General features: G+C 32.6%; 1 protein-coding gene across 2 annotated transcripts in view; it reads right to left on the reverse strand.

Moving 5' to 3' along the window:
* Itfg1 (integrin alpha FG-GAP repeat containing 1) overlaps positions 1-24,243 on the reverse strand; it is a 240,856-nt gene that overhangs the window by 44,242 nt on the left and 172,371 nt on the right. For both annotated transcript variants that reach the window (XM_027939156.3, XM_027939157.3), the window contains exons 13-14: positions 20,455-20,498; positions 10,299-10,377 (exon numbers count right to left, since the gene is read on the reverse strand). In XM_027939156.3, coding sequence (XP_027794957.1) covers positions 10,299-10,377; positions 20,455-20,498 — 123 coding nt within the window. The remainder of the gene's footprint in view (positions 1-10,298; positions 10,378-20,454; positions 20,499-24,243) is intronic.

A 24,243-nucleotide genomic window follows, 5' to 3' on the forward strand; every position in this document is an offset into this window, starting at 1 on the left:
AGACAAGCAAAAAAAAAATAGTAAAGACTCAAATATTATCAATATAGTGATCAATCAAAATCTCAAGATCAATAGGACAGGATGAAATGAATGCAAAATATTCAAAACAAGCCAAAAAATCTGTAAAATGACAAGAACAATTATATACCTTTCAGTAATAACCCTGAATATAAATGGTCTTAATTCTCCAATTAAAATACAGATTAAAACAAGACCAACAATATGCTATCTTCAAAAACACATATCACCTGCAAAGACATATACAGACTAAAAGAATGGAAAATGATATTCCAAGTAAATGAAACCCCAAAGCAAGCAAGAGTAGCTATACTTCTAGCCAACAAAATAGCCAAATTAGAAGAGACAAAGAAAGTGTATCATGAAAAAGATATAATGATTATAAATACTTATGCACTGAAAGGCTGGGGCACTGAATTTTATAAAATAATACTAGCCATGAAAAGGGACAGGCCCCGATACAATACAATAATAGTGGGTGACTTCAATACCCTGTTTTCACATATCATCCAGGCAAAAATTCAAACGGACTTAACAGTCATCTACAGACTATTTCATCCAATAGCTACAGAATGCATATTCTGTTCATCAGCACATGGATCTTTTCACAAATTAGATTATATATCATAAAATAAGTTTTAAGGAATTCAATTAAACTGAAGTAATCTCTTGCACCTTTTTTTTTTCAAAAAATTTTGTATTTGTTTTAATTAGTTATACATGACAGAATGCACTTATATACTTTGACGTATCATACATTGATGGGATATAATTTCTCAGTTCTCTGAGTATATTGTAGAATCACATTGGTCATACAGTCACATACATACATAAAGTAATAATGTCTGTTTCATTCTACTATCTTATCCCCACATCCCCTGCCTTCCCCTCCTTACACTTCCTTCTACCTAATCTAAGGTAATTTTTTTTTGCATTACAGTTTTTAATACACATATATACCACATCATTTTTTATCTCTGTATATAAAGTATGTTGACACTCAATTCAAGTCTTCACGCATGTACTGTGTATAATTATGTTCATCACATTCCACCATCCTTGCTAATCCCCTGACCCCCCTTTACCTCCCACCCCTCTTCCCTATCTAGAATTCATGTCCTCTCATGCTCTCCCTCCCAACCCCACTAAGAGTCAACCTCCTTATATCAGAGAAAACATTCGGTATTTGTTTTTTTGGGATTGGCTGACTTCACTTAGCATTGTCTTCTCCAACTCCATCCATTTACCTGCAAATGCCATGGTTTTGTTCTTTTTTTAATGCTGAGTAAAATTCCATTGTGTATATATGCCACATTTTTTTATCCATTCATCCACTGAAGGACATCTAGGTTGGCTCCACAGTTTAGCTATTGTGAATTGTGCTGCTATAAACATCGATGTGGCTGTATCCCTGTAGTATGCTGTTTTTAAGTCCTTTGGGTATAGTCTGAGGAGAGGAATAGCTGGGTAAATGGTAGTTCCATACCCAGTTTTCCAAGGAATCTCCGTACTGCTTTCCAAATTGGCTGCACCAATTTGCAGTCTCTTTTGCATCTTATTAAACCAGAAGGGACTCAAACTAGAAATCCATAGCAAGAGAAATTAGAGAAATTATACAAACACATGGAGATTGAACAACATACTATTGAATGTACAGTGGGTCACTGAAGCAAGTAGGGGGAAAATAAAATTTCTATATAATCAAATAAAAATATAAACACAACATATCAGAAATTAGAGATGAAAATAGAAACATTTAAATACTTTGAAGACCCATATATGAACTGGAAAATCTAGAAATAGACGAAACTTCGGTGCACATGATAATCTCAGAAATTGAATGAGGAGGATAAAAAAACATTTAAATATGTTAGTAACAAGTAATGAGACTGAAGCAGTAATTTGGTCTTCCAACAAAGAAAACCTCAAGTCTGGATGGATTTACTGCTGAATTTTATCAGAGTTTTTAAAGACACACAACAATTCTTCCCCAAACCATTTCATAAAATAAAGGGAAGAAATTGTTCCAAACTAATTTTATGAAGCCAAAGTTATCCTGCTTTTAAAAGAAACAAAGAAAATTATATACCTAATGAACATAGGTGTAGAAATATTTTTAATGTTTCTATTTTCATCTATAATTTTATTTATTTGGATCTTCTTTCTTCTGGTTAGTTTAGCTAAAGGTTTGTCAATTTTGCTAATCTTTTCAAAGAAACCAACTGTTTCACTGATCCTCTGTATTGTTCTTTTAGTCTTTATTTCATTTATTTCTGTTAATGAATATAGATGTAGAAATCCTAAACAATATATTTACAAATCAAATTTAACACAACCTTAAAAAGATCATATAACCATGATCAAGTTGTTTTCATTCCAGGTATATAAGGATGGTTCAACATATACAAAACTAATAACTGTAATATAGCACATAAATAGAATCAAGGATAATAATCATGCAGTTATCTCAATAGATGCAGAAAAGGCCTCATAAAATTCAGCATCCCTTCATGATAAAAGCCCTGAATAAATTAGAGGATCATACCTCAACATAATCAAGTTTATATATATTAAAAACATATAACCAACATCATAGTAAAATGAGGAAAAATGAAAGCATTTCTTCTAAGATAAGGAATAAGACAAGAGTGTTCACGTTTCATCATTCTTATTCAATATAATACTAGAAATTATAGCCAGAGCAAATTGTGCAAGAAAAAGAAAGAAAATAGATACAAATAAGAAAGGAACAAGTTTTTTTTTTTTGATGATATGAATCTACTTAGAAAACCCTAATAACTTCACCAAAGACTCTCAGAGCTGATAAACTCAGCGAAATAAAAGGACACAAAATCAACATATAAAAACCAGGGACTTTTCTATATACAATACTTGCTGAGAAAGAATTCAGGAAAGCAATCCCATTTACAACAGCCTACAAAACAAAAAATAGCAATAACAAAACACCCTAGGAATGAACTGACCAAGGAGGTGAAAAACTGCTATAATGAAAATTTACAGAACACTGAAGGTACAAATTGAAGAAGACAGTATAGAAGATGGAATGACCTCCCATGTTCTTGGGTAGGCAGAATTAATATTGTTAAAATGGCCATACTACCCAAAGTGATCTCCAGATTTATTGCAATTCCCATCAAAATGCCAATGACATTCCCAGGAAACAAAAATACAAAAATTCATATGGAAGAAAAAAAAAAAAAAACCAAATAGCTGAGCAAAAAGCAATACTAGAATTAATTATGTCAAAATGGCCATTCTACCAAAACTGTTATACAGATTTAATGCAATTCCTATTAAAATCCCAATGACATTCTTCATAGAAATAGAAAAGGCAATCATGAAATTCATTTGGAAAAATAAGAGACCCAGAATAGCCAAAGCAATCCTTAACAAGAAAAGTGAAGCAGGAGGCAACATAATACCAGACCTTAAATTATACTACAGAGCCATAGCAACAAAAATGGCATAGTACGGGCACCAAAACAGACACTAGATCAATGGTACAAAATAGAAGACACATAGACAAATCCACATAAAGTTATCTCATACTAGACAAAGGCACCGAAAACATACATTGGAGAAAAGATATCCTCTTCAACAAATGGTTCTGGGAAAACTGGAAACCCATATGTAAAGCAGAATAAAATTAAACTCCTTTTTCTCACCCTGCACAAAACTGAACTCATAGTAGATCAAAGGATTAGGCACTAGAACAGAGACCCTGTGCCTAACAGAAGAAAAAGTAGGCCCAAATCTCCACCATGTCAGCTTAGGAACTGACTTCCTAAACAAGACCCCTAAAGCACAAGAAATAAAATCAAGAATCAATAAATGGCATGGAATCAAACTAAAAAGCTTCTTCACAGCGAAATAAACAATAATGTGAACAGAGGAGCCTACAAAATGGGAGAAAATCTTTACCACATGCATCTCAGAGAATTACTCTGCAGGATATATAAAGAACTCAAAAAAACTTAACACCAGAAAAAAAAAAATAACCCAATCAATAATTGAGTAAAGGAACAGAAAAGACACTTCACAGAAGAAAAAATACAATTGGTCAACAAATATATGAAAAAATGTTCAACATCTCTAGCAATTAGAGAAATACAAATCAAAACTAAATTGAGAATGGTAATTGTCAAGAATACAAAAAACAATAAATGTTGCTGAGGATGTGGGGAAACAGGGAACACTCAAACATTGCATATATCATAATTCTATCAGAGCAAACTATGTAATCACTACGGAAAGCAGTATGGAGATTCCTCAGAAAACTTTCAATGGAACCATCATATGACCAAATTATCCCACTCCTTGGTTTATACCCAAAGGACTTAAAATCAACAAACTACAGTGATGCAGTCACATCAATGTTTATAGCGGCTCAATTCATAAAGTAGCTAAGCCATGGAACCAACCTAGGTGCCCTTCAACAAATGAATGGATAAAGAAACTGTGGTTTATATATACAATAGAATATTACTCAACCTTAAAGAAGAATGAAATCATGGCATTTGCCAGTAAATGGATAAAGCTAGAGAATATCATACTAAGCAAAATACCCAATTCCCAAGGAACCAAAGGCCAAATGTTTTCTCTGATAATGTGGATGCTAATTCACAATAAGGGGAGGGGTTAGTAACAAATAGAGGTATTTTAGATTAGACAAAGGGGAGTGAAGGGAGGGGGTATGGATGTGGGAAGGATAGTGGAATGAATCAAACATTATTACCCTATGTGCATATATGACTATGTGACCAGTGTAATTCTATAACATGTACAACCAGAAGAATGAGAAGCTATACTCCATTTATGTATGATATGTCAAGATGTATTCTACTGTCATGTGCAACTAATTACAACAAATTTTTAAAAAGCAATACTGGAGAGATCATTATCTATTTCAAAATATACTATATGGTCACAGTAACAAAAACAGAATGGTATTAACATAAGAATAGACATATAGAATGGAGGATTCAGAAATAAACCCACGACACCCACAGCCAACAGACTGTTGACAAAGGTACAAAAAGCTGGCCCAGTGATGTCAAATGTTGCTGGGAAAATTGGTTATCACTGTGTAGAGGATTGAAAGTAGGCCTCTATCTTCTATCCTGTATAAAAATCAACTCAAAATGGATCAAAGTCCTAAAACTTTGAAACTACTAGATGAAAACATAGGGGAAACAGTCCAGGCTACTGGTACAGGCACCTGAATAGAATTCCAATAGTTCAGGAACAAAAACAATTGAGAAGTGGGACTGCATAAAATTAAAAAGCTTCTGTACAACAATCAACAGAGTGAATTGGGAACCTGTAGAATGGGAGAAAAATCTGCCGACTATTCATCTGACTGAGGATTAATGGCCAGAACTTATAAAAAACTCCGTACATTTAACAAAAATGGACAATTAATCTAATAAAAATTGGCAAATGATTTGAACACATACTTCTTTTGAAGAAGTATAAATGGTCAATGAGTATATGAAAAAATGCTTAATATCTTTAGCTAACAGGGAAATGCAAATCAAAACTTCACTGATATTGTATCTCACCCCAGTTGGAATAGCTTAAAAAACAAAAGAAAACAAAATAATAAATGGTGGCTAGAATGTGGAGGAAAAGGAACCTTATACACTATTTGTGGAAATGTAAATTGGTACATCCACTATGGAAAATACTATGAAGGTTGCTAAAAAACTAAAAACAGAACTACCATATGATCCAGTTATTCCACTCCTGAGTATAATATCCAAAGGAAATGATGCCAACATTCAAAAGAGATATCCACATATCTATGTTTATTTCAACAGTATTCATAATAGCTAAGAAAAGGAATCAGCTCAGATCAAGTTAACAGATAAATGTATAACAAGGACTTAGAATCTCTACCTTTATTTTGTATTCATCTTCAGGTCCCTCCTTAGCTCTGCACTTATGTGCATGTTAATCATTTAAAAAGTTCATCTAAAAACTGGTGATACAATGTTTATTAGCCCTAAATTTACTAACCTATCTCATCCCACTCAAGACTGAGGCAAAATTTGTAGCATCCTGTTTTAGATCCCTGGGGTGGCATATAGAAATTTTTAGTCCTACTCCTTCCAGGAACATCAGAATGAAGGGTACATCACCCTATGATAGGACTATCTCCTAAGCAGGAACAATCATTTCTCAGGAACTGAAATGTTCCTTTCCAGGATCACAGATCTGATAGATAAATATCTTAAATAGAAAGTATCCTGAGATACCACCCCAAGCCAGATCTGAAATGTTCATCAACTAGTCCACAATTTGACAAAGACTACTTAATTATGCCTACCTCTCACCCCTGCCCAATTCTTGCTCCATTTAAACTGACAGGGCTGAAATGCTGCATCTCACCTTGCCTTCCCATGGTCATAATGATTAAAGTTCTGTTCCTACTTTTATCATTACTTTTTCTTTTGGTTTTTGTGATGAGTGGCTGGACCTGGTTATTTGGGATCCCTAGAGGTAGGCATCTGGCCTAGGACTCTGATAAAAAGTAGATAAAGAAAATATAGTCTGTACATAGACATGAATTACTATTAAAAAATAATTTCATTTGGAGAAAAATTGATGGAACTGGAGAAAGTTATGTTAAGTGAAATAAGTGAGATACAGACAAATATCAGGTTTACTCTCATGTGTAGAACCAAAAGCAAAGCAACATAAAACAAAACAAAACACAAAACACTACCTGAATGTATAAGAGACTTAGGTGAAGGGAGGGTGGACACAATCAAGGAAGGATATATATATATATATGTAAATGTCAGAGTGAAAACCATTCATTTGTACAATTAGTTTATGTTAATAATTATAATCAAAACAAGTATCAAAAGTTTTAGGTACTGAAAAATGTAATGAATAATTATTGATTAAAGTGTAGAAATCAGAATGGTTATAATTAAAATTATATAAAGACAATATACATGTGTTACAACCAATAATTTTCCTTAATAATCTGTTTATCAGCCATATTCATTTTATCATATTTTAAACCAAATTTTTCTTTGCTTTTCAGACATGATGAGTCTGCAATACATTTTAATTGCTCTAAAATATGAGGTATGTGTGATACTCCAATGTATAATAAGAAATATATTGGGCTGGGGATATAGCACAGTGGTAGAAGGTTTGTCTTCCATGCTTGAGCCCCTGAATTCCATTCCTTAGACCATAAAAATAAAAGAAAAGTAAATGAATATTTTATTTTCCAGGTACATGACTCCTTGGAATCTCTGAAATGGTATCTTTTTTGTATGGTAATAATATGGCTAGAAGCTCCTTGAGAATCTCAGGATAGGGGCTGGTTGCAAGGGTAACTAACTATCCATGTAAGAATAGGTTAGAAACTTTCAGCCTCTACTTCCTTTCTAGGAAAAGAAGAGGGCTGAAGGTTGAGTTGATCACCAGTGGCTAATGATTTAATCAATTATGCCTAACCTAGGAAGCTTCCATAAAACCCAAGAGGAAAAGGTTGGAAAGTTTCCAGACTGGTGAACACATCAATGTTTTGGTAAAGTGGCACACCCCAAGCTCTTGTCCTATGTATTTGTTCTTCTGGCTATCTGTATCGTTTATAAGAAACCAGTAAATGTAAATGTTTTTTTCAGTTCTTTGAGCCATTTTAGGAACTGATTGAACCTAAGGATACAGCCATGGGAAATACCAATTTAAAGAAGTACTGGATACCTGGACAGCACTGCATCTGATGTCTAAAGTATAGGGCATTCTTGTGATAGTGACAGAAATGAGTAGAATTATAAGACACTTGATATTGGAGAATCAGTTGGTGTGGGAAAAACACACATATCTGGTTACAGATGTATTCTTTGTTGAGTGAGTGTGAACAAGAGAAAAAACAGTTGTCTTTTTTTTCTTTTAATCATAGTATGTGACTGCTTAATACTACTTTTAGAATAGACCAACCAAGAGAACACAGAAGGTAGGGGTTACTTGGGTTTCTTTCCCGGCTATGTGAACAAATAATTAACTCAAAAGAAAAAGTAAGTAATTTAAGAGGGAGAGAAAAATTCTTGGTCTCAAAATATTATTATTCATAAATGACTAATAACCCACTGGCCCACCAAATTTTGCCAATATGATCCAACCTACTAAGTTCTTGGCAAAATATTAGTTAGGAAATTTAGGTCCCTGTTGCAGATTTTTGGCTAACTTATTAGAGCAGTGCACAAAGTCCTACATTCAAACTTAGAGTTGTTTAGCTTCTAAAATGTTCATAATAAATGTAGTTTTATGTTTTTTTTTTTCCCATAGGAACTTTGGTTTATTTGCAAAATTAATTAGTCTTCTGTAATGTAACTCTCCAACAACATTTGGCCTTTCAGGCTTTGCTAGAAAGTAAAAACCACAGAATATTGTATAAGAATGATAAGATCTACGTATAAGCAAAAAGAAAATTAGGCCAGGCCTATGCTGAGTAATATTATGTAATTATCTCTCTCTTGGTTTTCAAACTTTTAAAACTATAGTCTACAATAAAAACCACATTTTATGTCATCACCAAGTATGAACAGACATACATATTCCTAAAATTAAAAAATATCATAAAATAATACTTAATTTTTCTGTGATATACTTTCATATTTCCTAGGGTTCTCTTTTATTTTGTTAAATAAAAATTTCTATTAGCCACTAAATTAATTTCATGATTGACTAATGGGTAGTGACCCTCAGTTGCTCTATGAGAAAGCCAGGAGTACAGTTTCTAAAATACATAAATGTAGTCATCCCTACATCCCTACAGAGAATTATCTACTGATAATGCAGGATGGAATGTGGGGAGGGTATATAGCTTCACCACATAATATAAACATGTTTAACATTAAAATTTGGGGCAGGGTTTCATGATTATATTGCCTAAATCAATTAAATTCTCACTTTCCAGTTTAGAAAATATATTTATGCCTGAAACACAGCATATGCTTGTAATATTTTTAAAAACTTTTCATAATATTAAAATGTAACATATGCTCAGTATAGTAAAATAAAATGCAATCACCCGGTTGGTGCATTTTTTGAAATGTGGATGGATTTAAATTGTTAGTTTTAACATAGAAGTTTCACTGATAATTCACTGGGGAGCTAAGTTTTTGGTTTTAGGTATGTTGGGTTTGCCTGAATTTACTAGGTTTGTGAAATGAAATGAATAGCTTCATTTTATTTTTCTGTATTCTGGAACATTTTACATAGTAGTGAAATAGAAGATAAAACTAGCTGATCCCAGAGCCTTTTTTTTGTACAAAGTATAGTATGTACATAAATTAAAAATAATTTGTTCAAGTCATCTTATATCCTTAATTATTTTCATTTTTTGACAGACAGTGGTATATTAAAGTATTTGACTATAACTGACAATCTTCCCTGGAATTTTTAAAGTAGTTTTTGTTTTATGAATGTTTCTATGCTGAAACTGCAATTGTGAGTTTTAACTGTGTATAATTAGCTAAAAAGTAGACTCATTATTATGTATGACTATCAAATAACACGAGAATGGTCATATTATGAGCTTTTTTTTTTTTTTAAATCCAAAAAAAGTAGGAACATAGCAGGTCTGCTTATATTTCTTCATGGGTAAGACTTGGAGACACTAAGAAGTGTATTAGTGTATTAGGATCCCTTTTCTTATTTAGATAATATAAATGATTACCATGTATTTATTGTATTTTGGATCTAATCTTATGTCAAATGTACTTTCTTTGCTTAGTCTTTTCCTTTTTTGACTTAATTGTATTTCCCTTTATTATTTATCTGAATGTATAACTAGATTTTTTCTTCATACTCACAACTCAAAAAAACCTCTCAATATTTTCCAGCTTCTATTTCACATATTAAAATCTAGCATTAATTTAGATTATAGTATTAATTGGATTCTAATTTTTACTTCTTCTAAAATGAGCTTAATTTAAATAATTTACCATTTTACTCTTTAAAATAAGTCTAATTTCTTCAAATTTCTCTCTTAGTTCAACTGATAAAAATAATAAGAAAGGACTTGGGTCTATCACAATGGTGACAAATGAAGAATTAAATGTTAATATTTTGCCTTGAGAATCTTTTTATAATTTATTGGTATAAGCCTAAAGACTAAGTCTAATAAAAAAAAATATTAGGGGGTATGAAACCAATTTTTGTCATCAGTTTACCTTGCCAATATATTGAATGAAGGTGCTTCTATACATTATGAACATTATATCTGGCCTTACCTGAGCCATTTTTCAGATACCCATTTGCATCTACAGCTGTATACATGATATATGGTCCAGGCTGATTCACTCCAAAAGGCTGCAATAAGAAAAGAAATAGTTTTGAAATGTAAGTGAGTGATTTGAAATTTCATACAAATCTATCGTGAACACAGTAAAAAATTCTTACATGTAATTCTTATATGGATAAGAGTTACTTAGCACTTCTATAATACTTCAAAATAAAACTTGGTTAGTAGAAAATTCTTAACTTTGTAAATGACTTGATAGTTACATTTATATAGTTCAAACTGAGTATTTACAATATTTAATATTGTTTTTCTTTATAAGGACAAATATTTTAAGCAAAATTTTATTCACTACTTTCGATTTTACCTAGAATAGAACTACAACAGTTTTGGGATGGATGTAGCTCAGTGGTTGAGTGCTTGCTTTGCATGCATGAGATCCTGGGTTCAACCCTTAGCACTACAAAAAAACCCCAAAATCAATAGTTTTATTATATAATATTTCTGTTGAATATAGCATTGCTTTATTTCTTACAGTGATGGGTAATGTATACATTCTCTCACTAAAATATCAAAGTAAATAAAATTCATCTATAATAATTACAGTTGATGAAAAAGATTAATAATTAGTTTTTATCAATTTTAACTCTCTGCTCATTAGAAGAATAAATTATATTCCACTTAAGAAAAATCTGACAAGGCCTAATTACAATGGTAAAGTTTATCTTCAACTTGTATATTGCTTCTTATACTAGAATTATTTTTCAAACTTTGAATGAAAGATGATATATTTATTTTCTTTACAAATTAAACAGGACATAAAGAAACTAATGGCTGCAATGGATTTTCCTATAAAGAGATGACAAAAAGTTTAAGAAATGCTTTAAACTCTTGAATATTGTCACAAAAATGAAATTGTATTTATCTTTCCAATAAAGTAGGGGAAAGTTAATAACATTTAGATAGTCTATTGATGCTCTGAAAATGATTTTCCTCCAGGATAGGCAAGAAATAATTAATTTCATCAATACCACAATTGCCTGATTGATATTTTTAAGAACCTTAGACTTTCATGTGCTTCCAAAGGCCATGAGAAACTAGAGTGCTATAAGAATGGAATAATTACTCATCAGAATTTATTTATTTATTTAGTTAAGTTGAATAAAATATGTGAATAATATCACACAAATAAAGCATATACTTTGTATTAAGTACTGTTTCATGAAAGAGTTAATGAGATTCCATATACGTATATATTCTTATTTTGTAGACAGGAAAGGAAAAGCATTATCTTTTAATATCCAGTTTTGAAGCCAACCACAGATAGTTTTTTGTTTTTTAAGTATAGCAGAGATTGAATGCAGGGGTGTTTTATCACTGAACTACCTTCCCAGCCTTTTATTTTGAGACAACTTCTTAATAAGTCTCTGAGGGCCCCGCTAAGTTGCTGAGACTGGCCTTGAATTTGAAATCCTCCTGTCCCAGCTTCTTGAGTTACTGGGATTACAGGGTCAAATTACCATATCATTTAACCACAGATAGGTGAACAAAAGTTAAGGTAAGAAATTATCTTCTTCATGCAATTTTTCTTTTTCTTTATAGTTTTACATATGCAAATTCATTATGTGCTTTGAAAAGTACATTATTTTGAGACTCATTCATAATTAAGCATATAGCTGTAGTACATTTCTGGTGCTTTAGGATATTCCATCATATAACATGTTTTTCTTATTGTTGACAGTTTCCCATTGCTTTTGCAGTAATAAACATAGCATTCTTATATATGAATTGGTATTACCTCTATATTCCTATCAGCAGCATATAAGAGATATTACTGGTTTATGTACTTAACATTGTGAATGCAGTACATACTTCTTAAAATAAATTTTTCTTTGTATGTGTTTCTTTGGCATAGGGTATGACCTTTCATACTTTAAATCTGTCTTATTCCCGGGAGATCTGGAGATACTTATGAGGTCACACTGTCCACTGTGATAATGACTTCAAATTTAATTTGTTATAGTGTAGTGTAGACACTGGAACAGCTATCTTGGGTTATAAGAATTCTCAGTGAATATTTCCAATTATATTCTTGAATATTTGTACTAATTCACCTGGCATATTTCATATTACTATACGTAGTATCTTATTTTTACAGGTTATGTGGGCATTTTTCTCTTTCCCACCCATATTCAATTAAAAAATTAGGTCAGCACGTCTCTGAATTAGAGAGCAAAAGTTCACCACATCATGAGCTAATCATTCTGATATTGAAAGACAATTTCCAGAAATCCAGGTTCAATTCCTCTACACAGTGTTTCTAAAAGTATAGCATAAAAGCTCCTAGGGCTCCCGACACACTCAGAGCAGATCACATTAGGTAAAATCACATTTCTATTTTAATAGTAAATTTAAATAGTACTTCACTTTTGCTGAGGCTGGCTTTGAACTTTGCATTTTACACTGTGTCAACAACTATACTAATGACACAAAAGCAAAGGTGGTTAATTAGCAGTAGCACCAAAAATGGGTATTTAGACTTGGTTATTAGTCAATGCTTTTCTGAAAATGGAGAAATAGAGTCTGAAAGTATTTGTTGATAATAAAAAAATTTGAGCTTCCAAGTGAAAACTAGAATCTAGAAAATTGCTACTGTAATCTGACATCTTCCCAATATTTAAAAGCTTTTCTGATGTAATTAATGGTGGTGTTAATTCAAATTATTATACTATGAAATGTGTCAACATCAGAATGACCTGTGTAACTCAGTATTCCAAAATTTTCCAAATGAACAATGCATAATATTACAAAACCATGCATATGTAAAACCATTTGTAGTTGAAGTTGAACCAATAGATTTTTTTTTTTTTTGGTACCAGGATTGAACTCTGGGGCACTTGACCACTGAGCCACATTTCCAGCCCTATTTTGTATTTTATTGAGAGACAAGGTGTCAAGTGAGTTGCTTAGTACTTCGCTTTTGCTGAGGCTGGCTTTGAATTTGCTATTCCCTTGCTTCAGCCTCCCCAGCTCCTGGGATTGCCAGGTATGGGCCACAGCACTAGGCAAACCAATAGATTTTAATAAGCCAAGTTAGGTCTATCACTTCTGAAGTGGTATAGTAAGGACCTCCAAAACTCTGCTTCTTCATAAAAGCAATGAGAACTTTGGCAAAACATTGTCAAAATCACCTTTTCAAAACTTCGAAGAATCTAAGCAGCAGTTATTCAAGAAAAACAGCTGAATCTTGTGAATAGTGACCTTTGGTGTATATTAATTTGCCCGACTTCCATTACCCTTATGTTAACTCTAATGAAATATTAAAAACCTACAGCTTTGGGGGGCTAGGTTTGTGGCTCAGTGGTAGAGCACTTGCCTAGCTTATTGAGGCACTGGGTTCGATTTTCAGCACCACATATAAATAAATGAATAAAATAAAGGTCCATCAATGTCTACAATATTAAAAAAAAAGAAAAATCTATAGCTTTGCAACTAAGGTAGCTATGAAAATGAATAGCCTTATAGTTACTGGAGGGGGCAGAATAAGGTTCAGAACTCCTAAAAGCCCCATTTCCACAGAATCATTATTTGACTTATCCTTCAGAAGCTCCCTGGAAATCTCCATTCTCAGGATTTGTCTCTGTTTAGGAGACTGAGAATTTGCTTGTATGAACAGCCCTATCACTGGAATGCTTGTTTAAAATAATCATCATCAGAGGTTTACGACTACAGCTATCTGAGGCAATGATATCAACTGGGGTTAATGAGACGCTGACAAAACCTTAAAAGGAAAGATAGAAAGAAGATGTCAGTAGGGGGATTTGAGAAGCTTTCATATATTTCTGGGAAATCAGAAGGTCACATACATGAATAGTATTATGTTCATGCCCCTAAAGCCCTGAGAAGGATCTCATCTATCATTTAAAGCACTATCTGATCATCCAAGATGACCATTAAGCTGAGGGGGGAAACTTTAGTAGCCACATGCATAAGGAGTAGAGGCTTTATAGAATTTATCCAGGTGAATCATATGACAACAAGCAATAACAAAAAACTCAGGGTAGGTGGGGAATATCTGATATCCAGAGTTGATACATATTTTAAAATTCACATTTTCAACAATAACAAGAAAGTATGGCTCATATACTGGGGACGGGGGATAGTCAATAGAAACTGCCCCCAAGGAAGCTTAGATGGCTGATTTACCAAAGATTTTAAATCAGCTCTAATAAATATATCCAAAGAACTAAAGGAAATCATGATGAAAGAACTTACAGAAATCATAGAAAACAGTGTCTCACCAAAAAAGAATATGAATAAAGAGGCAGAAATCACAAAACAGAACCAAAACTAATTTCTGGAGTACAATGACTGAAATGAAAAATTAAGTACATTGGCCCAGTAGATTTAAATTGGCAGAAAAAATAATTGAAGATATGTCAATTCAGAAAATGAAGAGAGCTACAGAGACCTATGGGGTACCATTAAGAATATTAACTATAATGGGAGTTCTAGAAAGAGAGTAGAGAAGGGGAGAAACAATATATGAAGCAATAATGGCCGAGACTGCCCAAATTTAATGTTAACATTCACATGTAAAAATCCCAGTGACTACCCGGTAGGATGAACCACAGAGATAATACAGCATAATATATTACAGACAAATACTAACAATCATATCATAGTAAAAAAAAAAATTTTTTTTTTTTTTTTTTTTTTTTGTGGTCATGGGGCAAGTGCTAGGCAAGTGCTCTACCACCTCAGCCCTCATAGTGAAATTTGGAAATGAAATAGAGAATCTTGAAAGCAGTAAGGGAGGAGAATTCATTCATTATGTACAAGGGATCCTCAATAAGATTAATGGATGAGGGGCTGGGGCTGTGGCTCAGTGGTAGAGCATTCGCCTAGCATGTGCGAGGCTCTGGGTTCCATCCTCAGCACCACATAAAAATAAATAAAGGTATGGCATCCAACTACAACTAAAAAATAAATATTAAAAAAAAAGATTAATGGATGATTTCTCATTATAAACCCATGAGGCCAGAAGGTAGCAGAATGATACATTTGAAGTATGAAAGAAAATGACTATTAATCAAAAAGTCTAAAATATAGTACAACTGTCCATCAGAAATGAAAAGGAAATTAACACATTGCCAGATAAAAACAAAGAAGATTTTATTGGTACACTTAACTTACAGGAATACTGAAGGGACTTCTAGCTGAATGAACTAAAAGGACCCTAGAAAGTAAATTGAATCTACACATAAAGCAATAATATAAAGTTCCTGGGCTCAAAATGTTTGAAGATGTTACTTGTATGACAATAAAAGCAGAAAAAAGGGGGTAGTAAAAATGTATAATGGAATACAGTTTTTGTAGACAAGTGAAATATGAACCACACTGTTTCAAAGATAAAATGTTAATTGTAATTCTGAGCAATTACTAAGAAAATAACTTAAAAAATATAGAGATAACCTAGAGAATATTCTAAAATAAAGCAGTACGAATGCAATAGAGGAATGAGAAAATTCAAGACAAAAGAAAACAAACAGAAAAAAGATATACATAAATACTGCCTTATCAATAGATACAATAAATGTAAGTGAATTAAATGCCCTTAACAAAAGATAGATTAATTACAGAATAATTAATAACAGTATGATCCAATTATATACTTTTTATAAAAAGACACTTTGTAAATTCAAAGATTATACTGTATGAAACCCATTGAAAAATACACCATGTAAACAGAAAACAATGAGAACTGGAGTGGCTAAAATATAGATTTTAATATACAAATTTTACTAGAGACAAAAAAGGACATGAAAAAAGGGTCAGTCCATCAAGAAGATATAACAATTTTAAGCACACATACACTTATCAATAGAGTCCCAAAATATATGAAGAACTGAAGGGAGAAATAGATAATTCAATAATAATTGGAGACTTTACTGCTCACTTTCAAAAAGGATTAAACAATTTTCTCCAGGAAAGGCCAAATACCAGAACTTAAAACAAGCTATAATAAATGTTAAAAGTATTGAAATTATACAAAGGATGATGATCTCTTTGTTATTTGGAAAATATATTTTTCATAATATACAGGCTATATTAACACAATATGTTATTATTATTATTTTTTTGGGGGGGGGAGCGGGCATTGGGGATTGAACACTTGACCACTGAGCCATATCCCCAGCCTGTATTTTATTTAGAGACAGAGTCTCACTGAGTTGCTTAGCGCCTTGCTTTTGTGAAGGCTGGCTTTGAACTTGTGATCCTTCTGTCTTAGCCTCCTGAACTGCTGGGATTACAGGCATATGCATACCTGCTTTATTATTATTTTTTGTACTGGGTAGAACTCAGGGGCATTTTCCACTGAGTTATAGCACTAGTGTCCTCCCTGTTTTATAAATTTTGAGATGGAGTTATCTTGATAAGTTGCCCAGGCTGGCCTTGAACTTGAGATCCTCCTGCCTATGAGTGTGAAGAGAGAACCTACAGAATGGGAGAAAATCTTTGCTAGTTACTTTTCTGAAAGAGGATTAACATCAGAATATATAAAGAACTCAAAAAACTTTACAGAAAAACCCAAATAACTCAATTAATAAATGGGCAAATGGATTAAAAGGAACGTCTCAAAGAAATACCAATGGGCAACAAACATGAAAAAATGTTCAACATTACTAGCAATTAGGGAAATGCAAATTAAAACTACCCTGAGATTTTATCTCACACTAGTCAGAATGGCAGTCATCAAGAATACAAATAATAAATGCTGGAGAGGATGTGGAAAAAAAGAACACTTGTACTCTGTTGGTGGGACTATAAATTAGTTCAATCACTATGCAAATCAGTATGGAGGTTCCTCAAAAGACTAGGCTACACCCAACTAACTATACTACTACTTGGTACTTATCCTGAAGAATTAAAGTCATCATACTATAGAAGTACATGCATATCCATGTTCATAGAAGCACAATTCACAATAGCCAAACTATGGAACCAGCCTAGGTATCCATCAACGGATGAATGGATAAATACAAGGTGGTACCTATACACAATGGAGTTTTATTCAGCCATTAAGAAAAATGAAATTATGTCATTTGTGGGAAAATGGATGGAACTAGATTATCACATTAAGCAAAATATCAAACTCAGAAGGTCAAGGGTTATAATGTTTTCTCTTACATGCAGAAGCTAGAGAGGAAAAAAGGAAAGAAATGTGGAGCTAATCTCATGAAAATCAAAGGGAGATCAGCAGAAGAAAGGGCTGAAGTGGTGGGAGATGGAGAGGGAGGGGGAAAGTACTGGGGAGTGATATTGGCCAAATTATATTGTTACATATTTGTACGTATACACAATATAACAATAAATCCCATCAAAATATAATGCACCAATAAAAAATGTGGAGGAAAAAAAAAAAAAAAAGAGCGAGGGATATAGCTCAGTGGCAAACCATCTTTGAGTTTAGTCTATAGTACCAAAAAAGAAAGAAAGAAAGAAAGAAAGACTAATTTTCCAAGAAAGAAAGAAAGGAAGGAAGGAAGAAAAAAAGAAATACTAATTTTCCAGTTATTCCTTGATGTGAAACCTAAAAAGTTAATATGCAAGGAGCTCAACCTATGAGAATATCAGCATGCCTGGCACTATGATCTTGGACTTCCATTCTCCAGATCTGTGAGAAAATAATTTTCTGATGTTTAAATTACCCAGTTTATAATATTTTGTTATGGAAGCATTAGCTAATACAACAACCCAAAGCCTGTGAGTTCTTACTACATATTTCATATTCTGAGAATATTTTAAATATTTTCTTTACAAATTTTGAAAATAATAATGTAGTCATTATACACCACACACACATTCTGGGTTCAAATTTCTTCTTTTCTACATAGTTTCTGTGTGATGTTGGGCAAGATATTTTTATTTCTCTGAGTTTCACTTTCCTTACTTTTAATTAGGGATGGTCAGAGTATCTATATAATAGGATTATAGTAAGGATGGAACAACTATGTGTAAGGTACATTAGACCCCTTTTATCCTCAAGGGATACATTTCAAGACCCCCAGTGGATGCCTAAAACCATAGATAGCACTTTACCCTACATATGTATAAGTATAATAAAGTTTAATTTAAATAGAACAATTATAACAATACGCTCTAATAAAAGTTATGTGAATGTGGCTTTCTCTCTCTCTTACTCTCAAAATATAATTTGTTTTTGAGAGTCCATGGTTCTTTGCTTTGAATACTACGCGTGGCATGTTTTCTCATGTAGCCTGCAGTGTTGCCATGCAGTACCAAAGTACCCTTCCATGTTTTATGCCCTGGATCATTCTTTGCACTTTTAGGAATATAGGTTCTAGCTGGCATCTTCTAGAAGATCCCAGTTTCATTATAATGAAAGAATTGCTTTGGATGGTTTCCTTTCTCTCTATTTAAGTCTTTCACTTGTGCTGGATATATCACAGCAGTTTCTTTTTTGGCAGACAAAGGCCTCTACATTAATCATTATGTTTTTCAGTCTAAATCTATTTCAATGTAGCAATTAAATATTATAGCATAAAATCTATTTAAATTAACATCTATTATTAATACTAACATCTGGGGGCTGGAGTTATGGGTCAGTGGTAGAGCACTTGTCTTGCATGCATGAGGCACTGGGTTCGATCCTCAGCACCACATAAAAATAAATAAATAAAATAAAGATATTCTGTTCATTTTACAACTAAAAAAATTACAAAAATACTAACATCTGTTAATATTAATGGACATTAATATCTATAAAATTAAAGTCTTTTATTTTATGATTTATATTAATTGATTAAATATAACAATATAAAATCTATTTCAGTATAACAATCCGTTCCTTGCAGTAAATGCTTTGGTGTCAGTAGTGGATATAGTGATGCATCATCCAGATCTTTCCAGAACTCTGACATTTGTTCTGTGGGCTTTCTGAAGTGTTAGCTGCTATTTTCTCACAGCTGGGTCCTACCTGGAACTTGTTCTCAGCAAAAGAGGAGTGATGTCATAGATATTATAATCTACTCCTGGTATTGTCTGAGTGCAATGAAGAAGTACAAAGGAGTACAAAGGTCAGACCCCTTTGCCCCAACTAGAGCCATCATCGTAGCTTCAGAGATCCCAAAGCATTTTAGACGAACCTTTCTCCCCTGCCAATCCTCACTACTTCAGAGGTATTGCTCCCAAGTAGAGTTCAGATTAAATCTCTGGGTCAGGATCTGTTTCCACATGTTTTAAATATAGAAGTTTCCCAATTATATATATAATATTGGGAATACAGTGCTTTAATGGGATAGAAAGAATATGAAACTATAATCACAACACCTAATTTTATGTTGCAGTTCTACTATTAAACAACTTTATGACGAGGCTCGTTTTCTTGTGTTTAAATGGGGAACAATTTTTTTTTTATGAAATAAGGGTGATTGAGAGACCCAAGCAGGTCCATGAATAAACACACATATATGTATGAACATGCCTTCTCTCTCTCTCCCTCTCTCTGTGGTGCTGGGGATTGAACCCAGGGCCTTGTGATTTCGAGGCAAGCACTCAACCAAATGAGATATATTCATAGCCCTGCACATGCCTTCTCATATAATGTAATATCCTCATTACATTTTACATGAAAAAGCTACTTAGAAGAGTAAACTTGATTACTTTCTTTCTATCCTTTTTTAAAAAAAATTATTTTACTGAACTGTTCCATTAGACAGAAGGCCAATATTAAGGCCATGCAGAAAAAGTCATCTATTGCCTAGTATGTATTTGACCCTTGCTCTATTTCAGGTATACAAGGATCAATGGCAAGGTTCTTGACCTTAAGAGCTTACAGTCTAGTATAGAGAGGCATCTAATCTAAAAAACGTTATGAGTGATCAAATATTATAAATGCCAAAATGTCCAGGAATGATGGTAGGATACCAGAAAATGCTTCATAAACGAGGCGATCCTTACTCTGAAAAATACCTTTAGGAAAGATAATAAATTCCAGAAAAGTTTTTGAGTAACTTGTAATGACAATTTTAATTATAACATATAACCACTATTTTGTGTGTATCTATTTACAAGGCAGAGACTTTTCATAGAAATATTTATGAACAAGAATTAAGTTTACTTACTGTTATCTTACGAGGACAGTCATTAGAACACAGACCACTAAGAACTGTGGAAAAATAAAGAACAGGCTATTATTCCTGTTATAATGTAAGCTTATATTGAAAATGAGCTTTAATTTCCTCCCATAACCCATTAATACACCAATTGATTGATGACCACAAGCAGAAACCCTTTTAATTTCTTTGGATCTGAACCAATTAAATTTATGCTATTTACTTTATAATATTTCAAAAACCTTTACTATGCTGTCAAAATGGTGCTGTTTTGTATACTATATAGGTGAGATAATTAATTATGGCTATATTATACTGTACCTACTGTCATTTCTATTTTCTACTTGGTTAGTTAAATTCCAAGGATGACTTAGAATCTGTCAGAGAGGTGCTAAATGCAAACCAATTAAAATGTATACTGAAAAAACAAATAGAGCACTTAACACTTTATATCTCAAACAAAACATTTTTTTCATTTATCTTGTCAAAAATTTTGGGTACAAATATACAGAAATAATTTAGTGATAAATTTATTCTATGATCACCAGAAAAAGAAAAAAGATTACAATATCTGTACAACGTTTATATAAGTAACGTGAGTTTTGAAATAGAACTATAGTTTGATCACTTTTGGTGAAGTGATACCTTTTTAAGAAAGCAGGTATTGTGTGCTATTAAACACTTTATGTGTTATAAGTAAGCATAAATTATTTTAATTAAATTATGAATATCTGTGGATTAAAAATATTTGTAAGACTATGGCTTCTTATGTTTATTCATATTACATAAATGTAAAATAATAATCACTATATTAGAAATGTTGGTGTCTCTTTAAAATTCATGTTAGAACCTAACAATCAATGACAAGATTAAGAGATGAGGGCTTGTGGAAAGAAATTAAATCATGAAGGCTCCATTTTCATGAATGGGATTAGTACCCTGACAAAAGAAAGTTGAGCCAACTCCCTTGCTCCCTTCTATCATGTGAGGACACAACAAGGCACCATCTGAAGAAGAGTGAGCCTTACCTTGATTTTGGACTTCCCAGCATTAAGAATTATAAGCAACAAATTGATATTGTGTATAAATTACCTTATCTAAGGTATTTTGTTATAGCAGCCCAAACAAACCAGAATATAGAATAGGTAAAGTACACAGGCACCAAGAAATGAGCATCACAAAAGATATCTGTAGTATATTTACATTAACTTCAACTTGAGGAAAGAGTGAAAAAATATTTTACACTTGCAAAATGGGTTTTTAATATTAGATTTTCTACTTCGGCACAGTGCATGGTTCTTGCTATTTTACTCTGAAAGTTTCCTTGTCGTAACTTCTCTTCTTAGTTTGTTTTTCTCCTCTCTAAACTTTTCCAATGGCCCCCAGATATTTTTCACAAACCTTTATTTAAACCATTATCTTGCTCAATAGTAATCCTTTACTCATACATCTGTCTTTGTACCTGGATGTTAGCTCTGCATCATATTATGCTTATTTTCCCCAGTATCTAATACCATATATTTCTTCAATAAATATTTTTTAAAGGATGAGAAAAGATGGATTATTTATTAAATGAACCAGATAATTGCTAGTTGAAGAAAAATAAAGCTTAGGTTTTAACTCACAACAAAAATTATAATCTGGCAGATACCTAATAATAAAAGAACTCTTATAACTTATTAATAAAAAGACAACTGATCTGATAGGCAAAGAATCTGAATAGACACTTTTCCAGAGATGACATAATCGATAAGCTCAGGAAAAAATGCTCATTAGGGAACAGTATATGAACACTGCTATGTTTATTGTAGAATTATAACAACCAAGAGGTAAAAGCAACCCAAATATCCATGGATGAATGAATAAGATGTGCTAAATACATATTAATCAGTCTTAAAAATGAAGGAAATAGAATCACGTGTTACAACATTGATGGTCCTTGAAGACAGTAAGTGAAAATTAAGTCATAAAGACAAAGACAGCTGGCCCTTTGTATCTGATACCACATATAGTTTTATTAAAAAAATCACATAAACAAAATCATAGTACATACTACTTTGTAATTTGCTTTGTTGGGGGGTAGTTAATTAAACCTAAACTTTCTCCACATAATTGCATGATATTCCATTATGTATGTGTTTATGATTTACCCTTTCTTCTTACTAGAACTTTTAGGTCTTCCCTACCTCAGAAGCCAACTTTTTCTCTTAAAACACTATTGGGGCTGGGTGCTGTGGCAACTGCCTATAATCCAGTGGCTTGTGAGGCTGAGGCAGGAGGATCATGAGTTCAAAGCCAGCTTCAGTTATTTAGCGAGGCCCTGCGCAACTTAGTGAGACTCTGACTCAAAATAAAATATAAAAAGAGCTAGTGCTTCTGGGTTCAATCCCTAGTACCAAAACCAAAACCAAAAAACAACCAAAACACTATTGGGAAGATAATTGTTGCTGTTATAGTTCATTCTTGCAAAGATCTTTGGCATATCTCAGACCTTTACCTTGGGGATAAATTCATAGAAATAGAATTTCTGGGTGTAATCTTGAACATTTTAATATATAGACGAAATTATCATCCTCCAAAAGGGTTATCAAACACCTTTTTGGCAAACATTCATTGATCTTCCAAGAAGTATCAAGCTCAGAACATGAATTTACTTTTAGAAATGTTTTTACTTCAATCCTCATATGAAAACATGAAATTAGTTTAGTTGTTCCCCATCTCTTCCTTTGTTTTTCAGAAGAGGAAACTTAAAAATTCCACATAAATATAACTCAAGGTCACAAAGTGAATACACCTCTTTTGTAAGATCATATGGACACAGCCTTCAACAAGACACTAATTCCTTTAAAGAACATATATTCCTATTTCTATGACCACCCTGAATGCGTCCAATCTTGTCAGATCTTGGAAGTTAAGCAGGACTGGGACTGGTTAGTACTTGGATGGGATATGGCAATTGGTGAATGATTTTATTTTCTGTATAACGTAAAATGTGTCTTGTTAAGCATAGTCAAAAGTATTTACTCAAAATTACATATTAGTCTCTTTCATTTTGTACATAATAAACTAAAAATGTAGTTCTTGCATCTAGTTTTTTTTAAAACAAGATTTGCTTTTAAGTTTGATGTTCACCTTGTTAGAATCAAAACGTTAGTTGATATAATCTTAACTCTTTCACATCTTAGAGATTTTTCTCTACTAAAAATTGTATATGATAAAAGTCAAAGTAGATGTTATTAAACATTAATATATACCTAGATGTACTACATGTACATCACATACATGTTACAAAATGATGCCTACATACTACAAATGAGATATACATTTACTTAGTTTTTGCAACCACAGATTCAAGAAAGAACAATACTAATCCTTGAGCTTAATTATAATAATTATTATAGCTTGATAATACACAGCTTGTTTAATACTATTGAATTAGGGATTCAAAACTCCCATCATTACCAATACAAAGGTCCAACCTGATCTAAATCTGAAACTATTTCACCTATAGTATGACTTCATCCTTTTCTAGGGACATGTGATGCCACCCCAGCAGATAAGGTAGACTTACACTATATAGCTTTGTATATCCGACATAGGTAGAAAAAAATTATGTTTTAGCCACTGTCAGTAATTACACTGCTAATGAAATTTTACTTTAAACTTTGGCCCTTATCACTAACATCCTCTGGTGAGCCATCATCTTAGGAAAAGAAGGGACACACTTTCACATCCATTGTGTTACTTTCTTCTTCCCCTCTTGAGTTAGTGAAATAAATACTTTCTGAAAAGTATTAG

Source organism: Marmota flaviventris, chromosome 18 (genome assembly GCF_047511675.1).
Source record: "Marmota flaviventris isolate mMarFla1 chromosome 18, mMarFla1.hap1, whole genome shotgun sequence".
Taxonomy (NCBI): Eukaryota; Metazoa; Chordata; class Mammalia; order Rodentia; family Sciuridae; genus Marmota; species Marmota flaviventris.